Here is a 22,612-nt window from a genome sequence, read left to right on the forward strand (position 1 = left end):
ACAGTTTCAAACATAAAATATTCCCAAACTTTAGATAGCCATAAATTAATTGTCGGAGGACATTTATCTTTCCATTTTTTGGCAATACTGTTTTTCGCAGCTGTAAGGAGTAGATTAATCAATTTTCTCTGTTTGTTAGGAATTACACTCTCCGGCCATAGATTTAGTAACATCAATCGAGGATCTAAAGGAACATCACAACCAGTAAGACTCAATATTTGAGATCGAACTTGAGACCAGAATTTAGAAATGAATCTACATGACCACCATGTATGATAGTAAGTCGCTTTCTCCCAGCAGAGTTTCCAACAGAGAGGGGAGATCGACGCAGACATATGTGAGAGTTTAACCGGAGTTAAATACCACCGCGACAATACCTTAAAGGAGGTTTCAAGGATTTCTGATGATTTAGATAAAGTAGATTGTGTTCTCCAAATAGAGGACCATTGATCATCAGTTAACTGAGTATTAAAATCCGCACCCCAAGCATTTTGGTAGCTGAGATGAACATCAATATTCTTAGCACAAATAATTCTATAAATTCTAGAGATAACAATAATTAAAATAAAATAAAATATAATGGCTTTGGTGGCAAACTTAAAAGCAGCCTTTAATCTATCCTCCCTATCTCCCAATACCTCAAGAACCAATAATTAAAAATTGCTTCATGAATGCCATGGCCAAAAGGGTGGAAGGAACAGGAAGTAATCAATGAAGATCAAAAGAAGAAGAAGAAGAAGGGAAAGGAGGAAAATTTAACCCCTCAAAATTTCAGTAGCCCTATGGTGGTCAACACTGGATACAAATTACACTGTTTTTAAAACCACCAATCAGGTTTGAGAACAGGGGAGGAGAACAGTAAAAACACTTGAATGCAAAAAGTTTTCTAATTATGTTGTGTGGATTCTCTGTTAAAGTGGAACAAATTAATTAATGAATAAATGATTGTGTCAGACTCCTGCAGCAATCAGTTCCCAACAACTTTCTTGAAAAGAAGTGAAGTTTAATGAGACATTCAAGTATGCAGATTATCTTTACACATCTGGCAATAAACGCACGAAGCAAGCAGATATACACAATTCAAGGGGGTCCCCTGATGGCCAGGAGCCAATCAAAGAATAGGTAAAAGCCCGCCAAGCTAACAGGTCCATTTGTCCAAAAAAAAGCTGGTTCTAGACACCAAGGCCAAACACTCATGTTACAGAGATAAGGAAACACACAGAGAAAAGAAACTTAAAATTCCAGAGCTAGAGCTAGAGGCTGCCAAGATCTCACCCACCAGGTTTATTGGGGTACATTTTGTGAAAACTGCGTATAAGTTTAGGAGCATGTACATGAGTCTTTCACCCATTCATTGTGGGAGGGGTCAAAGTCTTTCCATTGAACAAGATAGTACAGATTACCACGCCTAAATTTAGAGTCCAAAATCTGAGCCGCCTCTTTTTGTGGCTCACCATTTTGCATCAGAGAAGGAGGGGCTGGAGGTCGAGGTCTTCACTTGTTTGGACCCGGGTCCCTCTTTAACAGACTGAAATGAAAAACAGGATGCACATCTTTGAGTGATTTAGGCAACTCAAGTTCAACAGTCACATCATTGATTTTGTGCAACACTTTGAAAGGCCCAATATACTTCCAGCCCAATTTCCTTTGAGGCTGGAGGCCTTTCATGTTCATGGTAGAGAGATACACTGTGTTCCCTGGTTGCAAGTCCCATTCAGGACCCTGCTTTTGTCAGCCTGATTTTTGTAATCCGCTTTAGCTTTCTCCAAAGTCTTATGAATAATAGTCTAATGGTCACTTAGACCCTGCCACCAAATCTGGAGATCCCTGGGGGAGGGGAGGGAGTCCCCAATGTGTGGAGAGGGCCCCCCTCATAGCCATGCAATGCCTTAAAAGGAGACAGTCCGGTGGAACTATGAACAGAATTGTTATAACTGTACTCAGCATAAGGTAACAATTTGACCCAATCGTCCTGCTGATAGTGAAGCACCTTAGGAATTGCTCCACCACCTGGTTGACCCGTTCGGTCTGACGATCAGTCTCAGGGTGATGAGCGCTGCTGAGGCCTCTTTCAATGCCCAAGACCTGCAGGAGCTCCTTCCAGAACTTAGCAATGAACTGAGCCCATCTGTCGGATATTATTTTGGCCGGAACCGAATGCAACCTCACAATGTGATGCATGAACAATTTAGCCAGGGCCTTGGCCATAGGCAGTTGCTTACAAGGGATGAAATGCGCCTGTTTGGAGAATAGGTCAACAACCACCCAGATAACTGTCTTTCCCTTGCTGGGAGGTAAGTTCGTTATAAAGTCCATAGAAATAACCTCCCAAGGCCTGCTAGGCGTCTCTATGGGCTGGAGTGTTCTGGGTGGCTTGCCCGGCTTTTGTTTGCTCATCAAGCATGTCTGACATGACCCCACATATTGAGAGATGCCAGTCTTCATGTGGGGCCACCAGAGCTGCCGTTGAAGCAGATGGAGGGTTTTCAAATAACCGAAATGTCCAGCTAGCCAGGATTCATGTCCAAAATGCAAAACTTCCCCACAGAGGGCCTGTGGCACAAACAGTCTCCCCCCCATACCAACACCCATTCGGGCCCAATTGGATGGAGGGGTCTTTAGAGGTTTCCTCTCTATCAGAGTCTGTGAAAGCAGCTTTGAACTTTGTAATCCATGGCTCGCCTCCCTCCCTGGCCTCTGCCTTCGCCTGGCTATGCGTCACTACTGCCCCTCCCAACTGGGAGGGCGTGAACATGGAGTCCACCACCTCCTCCTTCTGACTGGCATGTTGGGGGAGGCATGATAAAGCATCAGCCAAGGAATTAGCCTTTCCGGGGAAGTGCTGGAGGGTGAAACAAAACTTAGAGAAAAACTCTACCCATCTGAACTGTTTGGCGTTCAGATTTCAGGGGGTGCACAAGGCTTCTAGTTTCTTATGATCAGTCCAAACCTTGAAAGGCACTCTTGCTCCCTCCAACCAATGCTGCCAAGTAGTCAAGGCTAGCTTAATGGCTGCGGCTTCCTTGTCCCACACCGCCCAGTTCTGTTCATAGCTTTAAACTTTTTTGACACGTATGCTAGTAGGTGCCCATCTCGGGGTTTACAACTGACACAGTCATGAAAAACAAAGGGGGAGTGCTGCTCACCAAACGTGGCGCCGACTGCTTTTGGACCTGCTGGGTTGCGCCTCTTACAGCAGGTCCCAGCCTTTTTCCGCCGGCTGGGGCACCTCGTCTCTGCTGGATTGAAAAGTACTGAACCTTACTAGTGATTTCAGCTCTCATACTTTATTTCAGCTCAGACCAAGATGAGAGTACCCAGCTCGCAGGCTGGTTTATATGTGCACAAACCCCGTTCCCCAAACACACCCACACACAAGTGATTGGCTATTTACAGTGGCCGAGAGTTCCATAGGCTCTCAGCCCGGAGCCTAGCCTGCCGATAGGTGCCAGCTAGGATCCGCTTGTCCCATTGTTACTGAGAGTGAAGCTCGGTCGCTTCACCAGACCACGTGGCGAAATGGCCGCGCACGGGGTCTGATATGGATACATTACATGGATGAAGCCCCATCAGGAGGCACGCTCAACTAGAGAGCCCGGAGTGGCTTTGGCCACGGCCTTCCCCTCCTTCGTTGGGGTTTTGGAGCTACGCCACTCTGGTGCTTTTCCCCCTTGGGGTGCCAGGGTGGCTGGGCAGAAAGCCGCATAGTGGCCAGGTTCCCCGCAGCGCAGACACATGCCTTGCTTCATCCATCGATCTCTCACTGACTCCTTGGGTTTGGGGTGCTGGCCTTTTGCCTCTCCGACGGGAGCTTTCAGGGTCGCCTTGGGAGTATACATCCGGATCGTGTGAAGCATCACCTGCTTTCTGGATCCATCCAGCCAGGGTTAGTGGGTTCCCGCTGCACAGGACTGTCTCCAGCACTTGATGATTTAAGCCTAAATGGTACTGTTCAGTCAGTACCTCTTCTGGCCACCCCTGCACTTTGGCGGCGTACATCTTGAATTCATCCGAGAATTCACTCACTGATCTGCTCCCTTGCTTCAAGCCTCACAGGCGAGTACACGCCTTTTCTAATTCCATGGGGTCTTCGTACTGCTCCCACAGTGCCCAGATGAAAGCCTGGACATTGTGTAGTTTGGGGCATCTAATATTGTGGAGCCCCACGTACCAATCTGAAGCCCTCTCTCTCAGCTTCAACCTGATGTAGTCTACACGGTGCTCATCCGATGGGAAGGTAGGTCCCCAATCTCTGAGAAACTTGCACACTTGCAACAGGAAGAAAGCCAGTCTCTCGGGGTTGCCATTGAAGGTAGCATCCAGCATCTCTTGGTGCCTCTCAGGTGGGGCTGCAGGCGCCTCCGGCGCTGGAGGCCCCACAGGCCCAGGAGGGAGGGAGTCCCGCTGGCACTTGGATCAGAGCAGGTGGCTCCGCGGGGGCTGGTACTTGCACTGGCGGTGCCTGATCGCCTGCCCCCCCCTCTTTTTCCTCACCTCCTCTGGGGTGCTGGAGTTGGAATTCATGGTGAACTGCTTGCACGATAAGCCGGGGTAGATCCAACATCATCTCGTGCATCTCCTGTCGCAGCTCCTCCGCCTGCGCTTGGAACTCACGTTGGACACGTTCCACAGGGTTGTCTTCCAGGGCAGACATCCTCTCATGGCCCCACTCATAGTCATGCGTCTGTACCTTCGCCCATAGGAAGGCAGTCTCGGGTCAGGTGTAATCTCTCAGGATTCTCTGGTCCCGGAGGCGAAGTTGGACCACAAGTAGGAGTCTTACCAGTATTTCCCCAGCCCTCTCACCTCTGCACCATTGCTGGCTGCCATGGTCATCACGGTTGTCATAGTCGTGGTGGTGACTTCTTCCTCCATGGTAACTGGCACATTCCTGTTATCGTCAGCCATGGTAGGGTACGAGTCCAGGAACTATAGGGAGTTCTAACACTCTGTCAGACTCCTGCAGCAATCAGTTCCCAACAACGCTTTGCAAAGAAGTGAAGTTTATTGAGACACTGAAGTATGCAGATTATCTTTACACATCTTGTGTTAGAACTGGCAATAAACGCATGAAGCAAGCAGATATACACAATTCAAGGGGGCTCCAGATGGCCAGGAGCCAATCAAATAATAGGTAAAAGCCCACCAAGTTAACAGGTCCACTTTCCCAAGAGAAAGCTGGTGCTAGACACAAAGGCCAAACACTCATGTTACAGAGATAAGGAATACTAGAGACACAGAGAAAAGAAACTTAAAATTCCAGAGGACCCCTTCACTCCATAGCAGCTAGAGGCGTAGCTGACATAATGAATGGATGATAGCATTCCAGATATAAAATGGCTCCTGTGGAAGCAACACATGTCAGACACAGTTCTTTTCAACAGAGTCAGTTTATTCACACTTTCACTGAATGTTGAGTGGTATGTTAAACTGGCCTTTGCAGCCCTCACTGCTGAATATACGAACTAACTCCAATAACAATAGTTGTTCGAAGTTCCTGTATCGTGGATCATTTGCACGTGTAAGCCACCTCTTGATGGCTTTCTCCCCAGCAGGGACCCAAAGTAGTTTATATTGGGGATCCCCAGCACGGTGCCCACTAAGTGTTTTTAGAAAGTGGGTGGGGGCCAGGTGGGGGCTTTTGCCCAGCAGAGCTTCTGATCAGCCATTGGAAATCTGATTGGCTGAGCAGATTTTTTTTAAATGTTGCTTCAGGACAGAGTAGCTGCCACCACTGCACAAGGATCTTTATTCTGTCACTGAAGGTAAGCTGTTTGTATGCAACAAAATATTTTAAAACAATATGTTTCATTTAAAAAACATCCTGTTAAACAGAGCTTCTCCCTGAAATGCTGAGGAGTTACTGTTAGAATTATGCGTAACCTCAATCTCTGACATTCTGTGCTTGGCTTCACCGCCTGTGGTGGCCATTTTGTGGTTATACCACCACCCAAAGGTGCCCATAGGGTCAAAAATGTTGGGGACCCCTGGTTTACATCCTCCTCCTCTCCTCCATTTGTTTTTCACAACAACCCTGTGAGGTAGGTTAGGCTGAGAGTGTGTTCGTGGTCACCCAGCAAACTTCCATGGCAGAGTGGAGACTCGAACCTGTAGCTTTCAGATCCTAGTCTGACACGCTAATCACAAGGAAACATTGCCTCCCAGAAGGCATGTGAAAACTGGCCTAGGAGCCAATGGATTACAAGTGCTTTAGTTCTAGTATGGAAGCTGAAGAAAAATATTGACAGGATTAGAGAGGCAATGTTGCGTAGTGGTTGGAGCATTGAACTAGGATCTGGGAAGTCCAAGCACAAATCCCCAGTCTGCCAGGAGAGTTATTGGGTGACATTAGGCTAGTCATTCTTTCTTGGCATAACCTACCTTGCAGGGTTATTGTTGTGAAGATAAACTGTGGAAGGGAAAACCATGTACAGCACCCTAAGATCCTTGAATGGCAGATGAGATAAACATGCACTAGGCAGATACGGTTTCTTGGACTCAGCCCTTCACTCCATTCCTCTGTAGGTTTCTATAATGGTCACACCAAAGTTGCAGTCAAAAGCCTGAAGCAAGGCAGCATGTCCCCTGAGGCCTTCCTTGCCGAAGCCAATCTGATGAAGAAATTGCGGCATCAGCGGCTGGTGAGGCTTTATGCTGTGGTAACCCAAAAGCCTGTATACATCATAACGGAGTACATGGAAAAAGGTGAGAGAATAAATCCTGTTTCCTGTCTTCACGCTCTAGGTGGGGCTTTGTGTAGAGGCAGGATTCCCCTGGGCTGCAGAATCTACCACATTACCAACCTTCTGACATTCTTGGGGTTTTTTGTGTTGTGGTATGAAAATGGTGACTTAGGGTGGGATCAGATGAGCAGTTTGGTTCGACATAGCCACCCATCTTCTCCAGATTAAATGGGCGCAGTCACACAGCCACATCTGTCAGGCATTCCCCAGGCAAACTCACCGCATCATAGGACAACTTGGAGCTGGGTGAAAAAGGCACCACCACATCACAAGTGGTGTTTTCAGTTCCCCGCATATTCATTATGTATGGCCAGGTGTCTGAACGCAGGGGAGCATGTGCAAAACAGATTGGCAGTCTGAACCTGCAGATCCACTTCCGCCACTGAGGTGTGTTTTTTGGAGCTTTTGCCTATATGAGCATGCATGTATATGTGCATGTGCGTGCATATGTGCGCACGTGGGTGCACAAGCACCACCTGCATTTAAAAAATGACCAGGCTCCGTGGCTGAGGTGCTGCAGTAGTGTGGATGCTTGATCAAGGTATGGCCACGTGGGTAACTCGCAGCAGGGTGTGGTGTCTGGTTGATATGCCCAACAACATTTTAAACTGGTACAATTAGAGGTGGCGCCATATCGCACCAAGCTGCCAGTTTGATCACACCCTTAGAGTGGCAGGCCCTTGGTTGGTCTTGGGGGCCTGGCAATCTCCTGCAATGACAAGTGATCTCCAGACTCCAGAGAGTCTGTAGGACTCCACTCCTGTAGGAATGGCAGCTTTGGTGGGTGGACTCTATGACATCACATCCCTGCTGAGGTCTACCCTCAACAGCCCTGTGAGGTAGGCTACGCCAGCTTAGTGTAGTGGTTAAGAGTGGTGGACTCTAATCTGGAGAACTGGGTTTGATTCCCCACTCTTCCACATGCAGCCAGCTAGGTGACTCTGGGTCAGTTACAAGTTCTCTCAGAGCTGTTCTCTCAAGAGCAGTTCTCTCTGAGCTCTCTCAGCCCCACCTACCTCACGGGGTGTTGTGGGGAGAGGAAGGGAAGGAGACTGTAAGCTGCTCTGAGACTCCGAGTAAAGGGCATGGTATAAATCCAATTCTTCTTTTCAAAATCTGCCCTCCCCAGGCTCCATCCCCAAATCTCCAGGAATTTCCCAAGCTGGAGCTGGCAGCCCTAATTACCAGATGACTTTTTTTTTTTGGATCCCCCTAAGGGGAATTTTTTATTGATTTTTTACAAACTACAACCAAAAATATGGGAAGGGGAACTACATCTAGGAGAATGAAAAAAGACCCACTACTAACTAAAAGCCCAAGAGTAGGAGATCTTTACATCAGCTTAACTCAATGTTATTTTTTTAAAAAACTAATAAAACAATTAACATAGTTGGTTATGCTAGGTTAATTATCTTTAACTATTCTTTTAACTGCTTAAAGAAACCCCCTGAGCATCCCAAATCCATTTCAGAGTTTTCAGGCACAAATCAGAGTCCTTCAGCCACTATTTATTCTTCTCTTTTCTAATCCTCAGTTTATATGAACTTTTGGGGGCAGCTGCCCCCTTTTCAGAGGGTGAGTCCTTGTCCAAAGACCCCGAGCCTAACTCGCCATCATATTTGCTTTCTTCTTCTTCCTTCTCATCCTCAACTGGTTCCCCGAGCTGTGTTCGCAGAAAATCACATGCCTTAAGAACAGAGTCAATCTTTTTTTTTTTGTCGTGAAGTTTGAAAATGAGACCTTCTGGGATTAACCATCTGTAACTGATGCCATTTGTTTGTAGAAATATGATTAGTTCTTTATAGTTCTTTCTCTTCTGTTTTATATCAAATGGAATGTCTTTTAAAATCCTGATGTTGTTGTCCCCAATTTTCAAGGGAGCTCCTGTGGTTGCTTTCAGAATAGAGTCTCTCACATGTTTCTTCGAGAATCTGACTATTATTTCCCCAGGCAGATTATTTTTCTTGATGTATGAGGAATAGGACCTATAGGCCACATTCATCTCACTATAGAGATATTCCGCTGTCAAATCTGTCAGTGGGACTATTGCTTCACTCACCCGTTGCTTCAGATTCTCTCCTTTAATTTCTGGGACCCCTTGAAACCGTAGGACCAAATTGGCTTTCTGTTTTAGTATTGGCATCCATTTCCTTCACCTTCTCCCCCATTTGCTCTGTTGCTTTTAAGGATTGAGTCAATTGTAACTGCTGTGAAGCCAAGCTTTGACCAATTATTGGCAGTTGTTGCTTGATATTAGTCATCTCATCCAGCAGAGGGTGCAAGGAATCTGCCAACATTTTTGAAAGCTCAGTGGTCTCTTCCGTTCAAGGACTACCCACAAGTTTCACTTTCAAAAGTTTTTCTTTCTCTGGTTTCTTCCCCGCCATCTTTTTGGATTTGTTTACTTATAAAAAAGTTGCTAAAGTCTCTGATTTTCGCCGAAATGGTTATCTGCGCTCTGGTAAGTCTCTGAAAACAGTTTCAAATGCTTATTTTTCTGCTCCCTCCTCTTTATTCTGTGTTTTCGTTTATGCGTTTGGGAGGGGCCACTCCCCCGATTGCTTCCCGTCACTCTTTAAGGAGGGCAGCTTTCTTTTTAAATTTTCATTTCGCTTCAACCTGACTCACAGTTTGTTGTTGGCTAACCGGCCTCACTCGGCATCGGTTTCTTTTCTGCCCGATCTCCAACGCTTGTCCCAGTCAGCAGCACTCGTATCATACAGTCACTCAGCGGCAGGACCTTCGGGGCGGAGGAGCGCCTCAATTCTCCGGCATCGCGCCATCGAAGAGGTTGCCCCTCAAAAGCCCCCTGGCCAGGAGCCTTTTACCAAGGCTCCGTGGGCGGGGGTCACGACCCGTCGCACCCCCTCCTACACGCTGGTGTGTAGTTTGCATCCCCAGGATGTCCGGGAGATGCGTCTGCCTGCGTGTCGCCATAAACCGGAAGTCCCAGATGACTTTTTTGGTGGACATCTCCCTGTCTCTCTACACTTCATACTTCCCTTTAACCAAGGGAAGGATGCTATTGTTGAGGAACCTCATAGAATAGCCTCCAGTAACATTTTCTTTAGGAGTGTCTGTCTGAATTATTTTTCTCACTCTTAGGATTGATTAATTAAATGTGATTTTCCTCCCCATTTCCCCTACAAAATATGACTTGGTACAGGTCTTCTGAAACAATGTTGGTTGGCAATTTTTGTAAGGTCTCTGCTTTCTGCTTGTTGTATCCTGGGCTTTGAATATGTGAGTGGACAGCTGTACTTTTGGGAAGGGGACTGATTCAAGGGCCCTTTGTATGCATTTTTAAATTATTTGTTTATTGCAATAATTTAAAAAAATTATGTATCACAGTACAGGTGGGACATGAACTGGGGGGGAGGAGGAATAACAACATGCCTTAAGAGTTAGGCAAGGGGGCAAAGGAAAGGGTGGAAAAGGGGTCTGTACAGCTATATCTCTATAGATCTGAGTGGTTCAGGTGCCACGTCTTTAAGACTTTAGGTCTGTTATGTGGACTGAGGGTTGTCAACTTCCAGATGGGTCAAGTAATGAATACTTTTGTAAATTAATGTGTTCTGTTTATAATTAACATTATATAAAGTGCATTATGTATTCTTATAACATCCTAATCAGGTATATATATTCAGTACATTCAATATAACAATAACATATAGTTCATACAATATAACAACTACCAGTCAATTTAGCATCAGTATTTTAAAAGTCAAACCCCAACCGGAGTTTCCAGAATTACACACCCGCTTCTACTTGCATGAAATCTTCCAGAAGGGGGAAAGCTTTCATTTATAGTTGTGTTGATGCTTATTGCCGGTCCTACAAAAGACTATTTAAAAGACATAATTCATAAGTCTAAAAGTAATACAATATTTCTAGTATAGCTTGGCTTCATAAGTTTTCTTACCACATTGTGCAGCTAAAATTCATGGCTCCTGTCATTCTCAAGGCTGCATAGTGTTGACCTTGTTCTCTGGTTATTAAATCTTACAAGACCTGTTAACAGTTATTGCAAGTTAACACTTATAATGGAATCTTAACCTTCGTTTCTTCCTGTCTCGTCTTATCTGCTAGCTTAGGCCAGTGACCTTGGTACCTTGCTGCTGATTTTGCTGGTAACGCAAACCCGTTAGCTTAGGCGGGCTTTTAGCTTGTTCCCTGATTGGCTCAGACCCATCAGGGGGATCCCTTTGAATTTTGTATAACTACCCCTTTCGCGCACTTGCAATCAGTTCTGACACAGAGTGTATGCAGAGATGACCTGCCTTTACTGTCTCAATAAACTTGAACCTTTCTGAAGGAACGTTGTTGAGAACTGATTGCTGTGGGACTCTGACACGTGGCTGGTTGGCTTAGACTGAGCCGATTGAAATTGAATCCGACGAAGACGGAGGTCCTGTGCTTGAGTCGGGGCGGTCTGAGGGTAGGGATCCCACTCCTGACCTTCAATGGGGCACCACTGTTGCCAGTGCCGGAGGTTAGGAGTTTGGGAGTGCTCCTGGATGCCTCCTTAACAATGGAGGTCCAGGTAGCAGCCACTGCCAAGTCGGCCTTTTACCGTCTTCGGCTGATCAGGCAGCTGGTTCCCTTCCTTGAACGCAACAATTTAGCAGCGGTGATCCACGCAATGGTCACCTTGAGACTAGACTACTGTAACGCTCACTACATGGGGCTGCCCTTGTTGCAGATCCAGAAGCTGCAGCTAGTGCAAAATGCAGCGGCTAGGCTTTTGATGGGTCTCCCCATGAAGGAACACATCCAGCCTGCCTTGAAGGCACTGCACTGACTGCCGATAGCATACCGGATTCGCTTCAAAGTGCTGGTTACCTTTAAAGCCCTTTATGGGCAGGGTCCAACTCACCTGAGGGACCGCCTTTCCCCATGTATACCCCAGAGAGCACTACAGTCAGGGTCACAAAACCGATTGGCCCTCCCAGGTCCCAAGGACGCCAGGCTGGCTGCAATCAGGGCCAGAGCTTTCTCAGTGGCGGCTCCACACTGGTGGAATGAGCTCCTGGAAGAGTTCAGGGCCCTGCAGGACCTTTTACAGTTCCGCAGGGCCTGCAAGATGGAGCTCTTCCACCAGGCTTTTAACTAGGAGCCGCCACCACTATCAATAACAACTGAAACCTGTAGAGCCTGGTCCCTGGTTGGTTACTGACAGTCTGTGCGCACCGATCATATCTGAGGAAGATCAGTGAGCTGTATATGGAATGCACTCATGTGGTAATGCCATTGATATGACATCAAATAACATATTTAGCACTTTAATATTATATTATTTTAATGAACTGTTTTTAAATGTTTTATGGAATTCTGATTGTTGTTATGTATTTTACCCTGTGTAAGCCACCCTGAGCCTGCTCCGGCAGGGAGGATGGGGTATAAATCAGAATAAATAAATAAATAAATAAATAATACATAAATCCCCCCTTTCCCCCTTGTAAAATTATCTAATTTTTAAAAGATTTGTGAAGTTTTTCTCTCCAAGGCAAACACTTCCTTATTAATGGAGACAGGGGATTGGGGCGGTGGGAGGGCAGGTAGAGAGCTCTTATATTGTTTCTTCAAAAATTACCATCTGTGTAGTGGGGGGAGAATCTTAAATCCCCTGTTCATGTCTTGCCCACCAGGCAGGTATAGAAACAGACCAGAAATAACCCAGGTTTTGGCAAGAGGACAAACTTTTATGTGTGCATGGCCATGTGAGGATCCCTTCCAAGTCTTCCCTTGAATTCCAATTCATAACCAAGCTCCCGTGATGGGACAACAAACTCTCAGAGGAAGGAGCACCGCCCCATTCCTGTAGCTCACTCCATTGTGGGGCAGGTGGTCCTTGCTTTCCACAGACATGAAGGCTGGCTCAACCAGGTAACGAGGTTGGGCATCGGCTGGGTCCCCAAGATTGGCAAAGGGCCTTCCACTCCAGCCAGGTCACCATTCTCACATTATTGCAGAGGGAACCCCAAAAGGTCAGAAACCTTGCTTCGTGATTTGCCTCCCCTGCCTCTTCCAGGTTAAGGGGGCTACTGAGGGTACCTTGTCCACGGTCTGAACCAGCATGTCCAGAATGCTCTGTGGACCATCTCATTCCCTGCTTCAGCACTGGGGTATCCCAGGGACTTTTCCACCCCTCCCCTGCCTTCACCTCAGCTGCATACTGGAGGAGCACAAGACAATGACCTCACCTGACTTAACAGAGACACAGGACCTAGGGTTGCCATTCCAACCTCCAGGTAGGGCCTAAAGATGTCAGCTGATCTCCAGACTCCAGAGATCAGTCCTTCCCTGGAGAAAATGGCTGTTTGGGAGGGTGGACTCTATAGCAACATACTTGCTGACTGGCAACCTTTAAAAGGGTCTCCCCTATGGCACATGAGATCTAGCCAGCACATTACAGCCCTGTTTCAGGCTGAACCAGGTTGCATCTGAGAAGGAGAGCCAGCACTCAAGCCTCTCCTCCCTGCTTGGAAAGGAAGGAAACCCCTCCCGAATCCTCTGGCTATTCTTGTATCCCTGGCAGGCGACTCCAATTGCAGCTGTGTCACGACAACCTTTAATTTCCTTCTTTCCCCATTCCTCTTCCCCCTCCACCTCCTTGTTTCAGATGCAGCTAAAGAGGGTCTTGACCTCCATTATCTAGAACAGAGGTGGACAAATTATAGCTCCAGGACCACTTCCTGCCCGCGGGAGCTTTTCCTCCAGCCCTGAAGCTGTTTAATGGCAGCATCAATTATCGGCGCTCCTAATGCACACTCCCAAAACCTCTTAAATGGCAGGAGGTGCAAGGACAGAATAGGAGAAAGGTCCACATGTGGGTCTCTGCCTGTTTCAGAGGGCTTCATATTAGACAACTGTTCCTGTAACTTGTGCTGGAAACAAGAAGAGGTGGCATCCAGTTCAGGAACCCTCAAAATCAGGCAGAGACCCTGACATGACCCTTGAGCCAAAAGAATTGCCTACTCCTCCTGACCCAGAGCAAGAGTGAAACAGAGGAACTGGGCAGAGACGGAGAAGGCTGAATGAAACAGCTTGTCACATGAAGAAGTTACTATCTTTCACCTGCATGCTGATGGCCAGTGAACAGTTTCTAAAGGTTGTTGAGGACACTGCAGGGCTATTTTTGGGCAGGAACGCACAGGAATGGAGTTCCGGCTGGCTCCCAAGTTGGCCACGCCCAGCAGGACCGCATTAGCATAATAGGCCACACCCAAGAGCAGGAACTCATTAGGATTGGCTATATTAGGGGTGTGTGGCCTAACATGCAAAGGAGTTCCTGCTACAAAAAAAGGCCCTGGGTTTTGACAACAAACAAGGTAAACAGAATAAGAAGCAAAAGGTGGGTGTGGCTGGATAACCACACTTCTGGTAACATGTGGGTGCGGCCTAATGTGCTAATGAGCTGTGCTGTCAGGGGTGTGGCCCACTATGCTAATGAGTTCCTGCTGTTGGGTGTGGCCTATTATGCTAATGAGTTCATGCTGGTCTTTTTCTACAAAAAGAGCCCTGTATAGGGTATAATGCCATAGAGACCACACCCCAAAGCAGCCATTTGCTGTAGGGCAGGGGTCCTCAGGCTTTTTGAGCTTGGAGGCAACTTTGTAATTCTGATGCAATGTGGTGTGTGCAACCACAAAATGGCTGCTGGAGGAAGCAAAGCCCACCACAAAATGCCTGCTCAGCTTACCTTCAGTCACATAGTGCAGATCCTCGTGCTGTGCTGGCATCTGCTGCCAAAGTAACATTTTTAAAAATCAGCACAGCCAATCAAATCATCAGTGGCCAATCAGAAGTCTTGCTCGGCAAGAGCCCCACTGGCCCCAGACACCTCCTAAGAACACTTGGTGGGCACCAGGAATGGCATTGGTGGGTGCCATGGCAACCACAAGCAGCATGTTGGGGATCCCTGCTTTAGGGAAACTGACCTCTGTAATCTGGAGATCAGTCTTAATTCCAGTAGCTCTCCAGGCCCCACCTGGAGGTTGACAACCCTGCCTCCTCCCCATGCTTAATGCTGATCTTTGTAAATAAACAGATAAACCTCTAACACTCTTTCTTCACAAGGACATAAATCCTTTAGCAGCTGCTGCTGAACGACTGGCTGCTGCCTGGGAGGCTGCTGCTGTCCTGGGGGTACCTGGCTGACTGGGGGAGCTGCTGGCACGGCGGGGTGCTGCAGGCGCAGCTCATGTTGCACCGTAGTAGCGATGATACGGGGCAGGTCAAGCATCATGTACTGCATCTCTCTTCACATCTCCTCTTGTTGGGCTTGCAGCTGGCGTTTCACACGTTCCAACTAGTCTTCAGCCCAACCGCCATACCTCCCGAAGTCCTGCTCACTTTCCACGGGGGGAAGGTAATCATATTGGCTGGTGCCCCCCGGGCGAGGGGTGGTCACCCATGACTCCTGAGTCTGGGTGGAGAAGTGGGCCCACGAGTACGGGTCCCACCAGGGCTTCTCGTGGCTGAGTCCATCTCCCCCACCACATGCCCCTGTGGTGGTAACGGTCCCCATGGGGGCCTGTTCTGCAGTAGTAGCTGGAACATCCCCGTCTTCCTCGTCACTCATGGTAGGTACAGGGTCAGGGATTATAAGAGTTCTGACACTCTGTCAGAGTCCCAAAGAGATCAGTTCTCAACAACGCTCCTTCAGAAAGGTTCAAGTTTATTGAGACAGTAAAGGCAGGTCATCTGCGTGTACACTCTGTGTCAGAACTGATTGCAAGCGCGCAAAATGGGTAGTTATACAAAATTCAAAGGGGTCCCCCTGATCGGTCTGAGCCAATCAGGGAATAAGCTAAAAGCCTGCCTAAGTTAACAAGTTTGCGTTCCCAGGGAAAGCAGCAGCAAGGTACCAAGGTCACTGGCCTAAGCTAGCAGATAAGACGAGACAAGAAGAAACGAAAGCTAAGATTCCATTACAGCAACAAACTATCCATTAGCTTCTCCCCCTCCACTAGCTATGACGGCGGCCTAGCTGCCACCACAGCTTGTAACGCCCGGTCCAGATCTTCTGGTCTGGAGCCAGACTGACCTCTCAGCATCAGACAGAGCTGGGTGTCATCCGCATACTGGTGACATCCCAGCCTGGTCCTTTATATCGCTAGGCTTTCCGGCGCGAGGGATGATGAGTGGTGTAATAATGCAACATGAGATCTGGAAGCGCGCCATCTAATGCCTTGTACTGTATGCACTTTAGTAGAAATTGTTAATTTATGTTTTAAAGTACTGGTTTATGATATTTTATAGAGTTTTAAGTCTTATGTATGTCAATTAGGTACATTGTACCCCAGTGTTAGCCGCCCTGAGCCCGCTTGCGGGATGGGCGGGGTATAAATATAATAAATAAATAAATAAATAAATAACTCCAGGCAATCTGGGCAAGGGGACGCATGTAGATGTTGAATAACATTGGGGAAAGCACCGCCCCTTGAGGCACTCCACACTCTAGTGGGTACCTCTGGGAGAGCTGTTCCCCTAATGCCACCCTTTGTCCCCAACCATGGAGAAAGGAGGCAAGCCATTGCAAGGCGAGCCCCTGAACTCCTATGTCGGTGAGGCAGTGGATCGGTAACTGATGGCTGACCATGTTGAACGCAGCCAACAGACCCAATAACAACAGCACCGCTGAACTGCCCCGATCCAGATTCCTCCGGAGATCGTCCATGAGGGCGACCAGTGCTGTCTCTGTCCCATGGCCCAGGTGAAAACCAGACTGAAAGGGATCTAAAATGTCCTTTATGGTTGTTGGTGGTATGGGCATTGACCAGTCGGGTGCTGATAACAGTTATATTTGTTACTTAGCAATCCAGCAACACTGGAGATTCTAGCTGAAGGGAGAACAGAGTAGGCTCTAGATGTTCAGTATGTGAGATGGAGATCAAAATATATGGTTGCCGCCCTGACCTGGGTAGCCCAGGCAAGCCCAATCTCGTCAGATTTTGGAAGCTAAGCAGGATCAACTGTGGTTAGTACTTGGATGAGAGACTTCCTTAGAATACCAAGTCGGGAGGACAGAATCAGGCTTTCAGCCACCTCTCTGAATGTCTTCCAGGCCCCCAGTAGGGGTCAGTCACCAGAGGTCAACGTGACTTCCAGATGCAAACACACTCCTTGTTGGAAAATTCCTGGAGATGTGGTTGTGGAGCCTAGGGATGCCGGTGGTTGTGGAGCCTAGGATGGAGAGGGACCTCAGCAGGGTATAATACCATACAGTCCACCCTCCAAAGCAGTATTTTCCCCAGGGAAACTGATCTCTGGAGAACAGTTGTAATTCTGAGAGGTCGACAGGCTCCACCTGGAGGTTGGCAAGTCTATTTAATGGCAACTTCCCACAGATTAACATGGACCACAGTCCACCCATGGCCTACACAGCTCCTATTAATTTCAGTGGGATCGGCACAGTAGAACTTCCCAGTGGATTGTGATCATTTACTAGCTTACTGGCCTCCCCCTAAGCTACTTTGAATGGCATGCAAAATTCATTTGCAGTGGGGTGTTGTTGCTCCCCCTTGCTTTCCCTGAAGAATAATCATAGCCAGTGACTTCCACTCACTAGGAGCCACTACCAGGGGACACATTGGTATCCTCTGCAGGCAAGAGGGAATTTGGGGAGAAGCAATCATCTGTACACAACCTTTGTAACAGATGATTGTAATAGAAAGACACTGTCCCCCTATTAAGTGATGGACTTTTTCTAAAAAGAGACCAAAGTTGAGCCATTCTTAGAAAATACGTCCTCTGTTCTAGAGGCTCTTTATGTATATATGTGGATGTATGTATATATGCGTTGGTTGTAGATATTCCCTAGTGAAGGAAATGCACTCTACATCTAGTCAGAGGCACTTGCATCCATGCTATTACTTTGTATATTTTGACTGGAAGAGGGAAGATAGCAGGGTTTAGCCTGATCTCATCAGATCTTGGAAACTAAGCGGGGTGTTGGTACTTTGATGGGAGACCACCAAGGAAGACTTTGTAGAGGAAGGCAATGGCAAACCACCTCTGCTTCTCGCTTGCCTGGAAAGCCCCGTGCTGGAGTCACCATAAATCAGTTGCAACTTGACTGTACTTGTGTATGTTTTTCTTACCTGGCAGGAAACTTGGTAGACTTTCTCAAGGGTGAAGAAGGACTCCGGTTAACCATTTATAAACTCCTGGATATGGCAGCACAGGTATGTAATGGAGGTGAGGGCGGGTGAGTCTGGAGGGAACAACACCTAGCAAGACAGCAGGGAAGAACATGGCGATTGGGAGAAAATGGCTGTTTTGGAGGGTGGACTGTAGGGCATTATACCCCACTGAGGTTCTGCCCCTCCACAAATCCCTCCCTCCTCAGGCTCCACCACAAAAATCTCCAGGTTGGCAACTCTAAGAATAATTATCTTGGGAAATGGTAGGGGGCGTCACTATTCTCCAGGAATCTCCCAACCTGGATTTGGAAACCCTACCTCTGCAGTCAGACGTGCCATTTGGCACGGAGGGGAAGTGATCCTATTTCCTCCGGTGGAAACTGAAACAGAGTCATGCGATCACACATCCTTTGGTGCTGTGGGCTCAGCCCATCACTACCCAATCAGATGGCATGTTCGGGCCGGGGGGGGGTTTGCCTTTCCCCCCACATGTGCATAAACGAGGAATCAAACTGCCACAGCAGTCCATGACTATGGATAGCTTATGCAATTATGCGCCTACTGCTAAGTGAACAAAAAAAAATGACGCCGAATGGGGATGGAATGGGTAGCCCATCCCAACAGCTTGACTTGCGCGATCAGACAGTGGAAAGTTGGTCCGTGGCCCTTCGGAAGCCATTAGAACCGGACTTTCCCTGGTATCTTTTAACTCCGCTTCTGTTGCCGACGACTGTGGGACCTTTCCCAGATATGACTGTCTGATTGTGCCCTTAGAGCCATCAGGCATTCGCAGCTGAGTTGGATCTAAAGGCATGTCTGACCACGGCCTTGGCCTGCCACACCCTCATGTAATAACAAGCCCATCCTCTTCCCCAAAAAAGGTAGCTGAAGGAATGGCTTTCCTGGAGAAGAAGAATTACATCCACCGTGACCTGCGAGCCGCCAACATCCTTGTGTCCGAGACCCTTTGCTGCAAGATTGCAGATTTCGGCTTGGCCCGTCTGATAGAAGATGATGAGTATACTGCACAAGAGGGTGGGTCTTCTTCCCTTATCTTTTCCTCAAGGCCTTTTTGTGAGAAGCAGGGGAATGGAGGTCAGCTGGCCCAATCCAAGGAGTGCTGGCTGGTATCCGCCAAGATGTGGAAAGCATTTAGACCTCGCACTCCAAAGCCGATTCAAAATATTTTGTCACTCCTAGTGAGACTGGCCTGTCCTCTCCTGCTGCTCCACATCCAGCGGGGAGCAAAGGGCTCTGTCCACTCACAGCTGCTGCCAGTGTGAGTCTGGGAGGCAAACCCCTCACTCCACACATTGCTACACATCAGCACCCTCACTGAGGCTGCAATGCCACCCAAATGAATCTACAACAAAATGTGTCAGCCCAAGTATTTTTCACTAGTCCTAATTTTTATTAGTTATGCTAGGAATAATATTGGCAACCACAACAAACCACCATGCTAGTAATGTCAGCCCTGTTCTGTGTCAGCTCATAGGGTTACCTCCTGGAGATCTCCTGGGATTATATCTGATCTCCAGATTACGCAGATCAATTTCCCTGGAGAAAATGGCTGCTTTGGAGGGTGGAGGCCATTGACATTCCTACCCTCCCCAAACCCTGCCCTCCCCATGTTCCACCTCCATACCCAGGTAACCCTATAGCTCAGTGGCACAGTATCAGCTTTATGCATGGAAGGTCCCAGGTTTAGTCCCTGGCATCTCTAGTTAAAAGGATCAGGCAGAGCTGGTTATGTGAGAGACCTCAGCCTGAGATTTTGGAGAGCTACTGGCAGTCAGAGTGGGCAATACTGACCCTGGCAGAACAGTGGTCTGACTCTGTATAAGGCAGCTGCCTGTGTGTCCGCTGTACATTCCCCAGTGTATTCACAGTAACACTAAAACCATTTCTTACAAGAGTGGAGGCAGACACGTAGCTACAGTGGGGCTTTTGGGAGCTCTGCCCCCTTTCTTATAAGCACAGCCCCACGAGAATTTCAATAATTCTTTCCCCATAATTTAAAAACATTTTAAGCCCTGTGCTCCTTTAAGCAGAGTGTGGTGCTGTAGTTGACTAATTTCCTCATTGAGCAAGGGGGTTGGAGTAGGTGACCTCTAGGATACCTTCTAACTCTGTGTCAAGAAACTAGTCTCCTTTAAGAGAATTTTTCTGCCTAAGTGTTGGCTTTCTTGACTACAGAAGTCATCAATTTCACCTGCTGGCTTGTTCTCAGAATTGTTGCTTAGGCTGGCAGAAGCAATTGACTTGCAGCAGCTGAGAACTGTCATCTAAAGTGACAGCTTGCAATTGAGAGATCTATCCTGATCACAGCTTTCTATTGGCTAAACTGCTTTTCTTTCTGCACTGAGAACTTCAGCCCCACAAAAAAAAATTGCCCCACAAGTCACAAAATCCTTGCTATGGGCCTGAATGGAGGGCTCACTCCCTCGTAGCAGTAGTTTCAGGTGGGTAGCCACATTGGTCTTCAGTAGAAGAACAAGATTCAAGTCCAGTAGCACCTTAAAGACCTGTGTGTGTGTGTGTGTGTGTGTGTAAAGTGCCGTCAAGTCACAACCAACTTATGGTGACCCCAGCAAGGGGCTTTCAAAGGGAGAGAGAAGCAGAGGTGGCTTGCCATGGTGGTCTCCCTTCCAAGTACTGACCCTGCTTAGCTTCTGAGATCTAACAAGACTGGGCTATACCATGCTGCCTTCCCTCCCCTTTTTCAGGTATACTGGACTCTAATCTAGTAGTGAGGGAGAGGTTGTAGGGCAGTCCTGGCAGGGTGGCTAGACTTTTGCAAATCAACCGCTGGGATCAGGGAACAAAGCCCTGGGAAGGGCAGGAAGTTGTTTGCAAGGAAAAGTCGGCTGCTGGGGGTTCGCAACCCTAAGTCTATTTATTTCCCACATATATGTGGAAGTGAGCTGTGAGTGACTCACAAAAACTTATTTTGAAATAAATGTTGTTATAATAGGAGCCACTGGATTTTTGTTTTATTTTCCGTGCCCTGCCCATTTCCACACATTCAGCCTCTCGTAAAGGGACAAGACACCACTTTTCTTCAGGCCTGCTGGCAACTCTATAATATCCCGCCCTCAGCTAGCACATTTTGAGGGATTATTTACAATCGAAGTTTAGGGAAAGGTGTGCCTGCATACAGTGGAGCCTGTCCTGGCACAAGAACTGACAACTGGGTCCCGGCTCTGTGGTACATCCGGGGGAGCTTTCCTGATTTAATCTTCCCCATGTCAGAGAATTCACATGAGCATCTCTCCTAGGATTGCCAGCCTCCAGGTGTAACCTCCTGGGATTACAACTGATCTCAGGGTGATAGAGATCAGTTCACCTGGAGAAAATGGCCACTTTGGAAGGTGGACTCGCTGGCTTACCAAGTACTTACCGTGATTCGGCAGGGGACACATACGTCTTCCCAGGACCATTCCCGCACGGGCCGCACCATGCCGTCGCCAGGAAGTGACGGCAGGTGACGCTCTGGCAATGGGGCTGGAATGGGGCAGCCCCATTGTCAGAGCGTCGCCCAGCGTCACTTCCTGATGACGGCATGGTGCGTTACAAGGAGGAATGTTCCGGCTGGGGAGCATGTGTCCCCCGCCAAATCGTGGTAAGTACTTGGGAACCCTAACTCTCTGGCATTATACTCCGTTGAAGTCCCTTGCCTCACGAAACCCAATACTCCTCAGGCTCCACCTCCCTGATCTCCAGGTATTTCCCAACCCAGAGGTGGCAACCTGAATCTCTCTACCACCCATCTCCGAGGCAGCCTCTGCTTCTCTCTCTTCTTTGGCTCTTACTTGACACAACAGCCTCACATCTTGGAGGAAGCTGGAGCCCACAGGAGGCCACTTTGTATGATTGAGGTGAGAAGTGTGAAAGAATGCTTTGCGCACACGGTATATGGGGGGGCCTGTGGTTTTGAGTTGGAGCTGGAGGAGGAAATTTTGTGCATTGCAGTGCATGATGGGAGCACAGGAAGCCACTCCCTTTCTTGGAACTGCCTGGCTATTTCCTCCCCACCCCAGTTCACTAATGGTGAGCGGAAGGATCACAGTTTTGGATAGCCCAAATGGCAAAACAGTTTTGAAATTATATTCCTGAACTGTGTTACTTTAGTTTAATGATTTCTGTTTCTGTTCTCAGTAGAAGTGGAAAGAATAGAAAGACAGGCTTCTTTTTAAACAAAAGGTAACCCTGCTTCTGGAGTGTTGGATCTTGTAAATATTGAATCAGTTTTTAATACTATAGTCCATGGTCACCTTATGGAAGTCACTACCTCAATCTGTGGTGACCACCACTATTTTAATTAGGAATTTACTCAGTTAATGGAGAATACGTTTATCTTTTGCTATTCCTATTGATGGTTAAATGGAGACCCCTGTGGGCAGAGGCAGTCTACCAGTTGGCTGTGATCTTTCCCAAACCTGGTTTGGTACAATAGCTTTTGAAAGATAAGTGTCTTTGGACACTGTGTGGATTGGAAGCAGTACATTTTTACAAGTCCTGGCCACATAAACACCGTTTTCCTTGCTTCAGTCACCCATGGCTACCCCCCCCCATGGAAGGCTTATTAATAAAATATTGGTAATTACTAGATCACTATAGTGTTTTACATTATAATGACACAACCCACTAGTTCTCAGCTCTCATTTTTAATAAAGTACATCTCTGGCAATTATTGTTACATAAAGGGAAAGATGCTGCACA

The 22,612-nt window shown here is 47.6% G+C and overlaps 1 protein-coding gene across 1 annotated transcript in view; it reads left to right on the forward strand.

The window, feature by feature from the left end:
* The window catches only part of LCK (LCK proto-oncogene, Src family tyrosine kinase), a 56,268-nt gene that overhangs the window by 27,925 nt on the left and 5,731 nt on the right, over positions 1 to 22,612 (forward strand). Inside the window, exons 9-11 of the mRNA XM_015408061.1 lie at positions 6,526 to 6,705; positions 17,856 to 17,932; positions 18,772 to 18,925. Of these exons, the coding sequence (XP_015263547.1) occupies positions 6,526 to 6,705; positions 17,856 to 17,932; positions 18,772 to 18,925 (411 nt within the window). The remainder of the gene's footprint in view (positions 1 to 6,525; positions 6,706 to 17,855; positions 17,933 to 18,771; positions 18,926 to 22,612) is intronic.

Source organism: Gekko japonicus, unplaced genomic scaffold, assembly GCF_001447785.1.
Source record: "Gekko japonicus isolate JY-2015 unplaced genomic scaffold, Gekko_japonicus_V1.1 scaffold36, whole genome shotgun sequence".
NCBI classification, from domain to species: Eukaryota; Metazoa; Chordata; class Lepidosauria; order Squamata; family Gekkonidae; genus Gekko; species Gekko japonicus.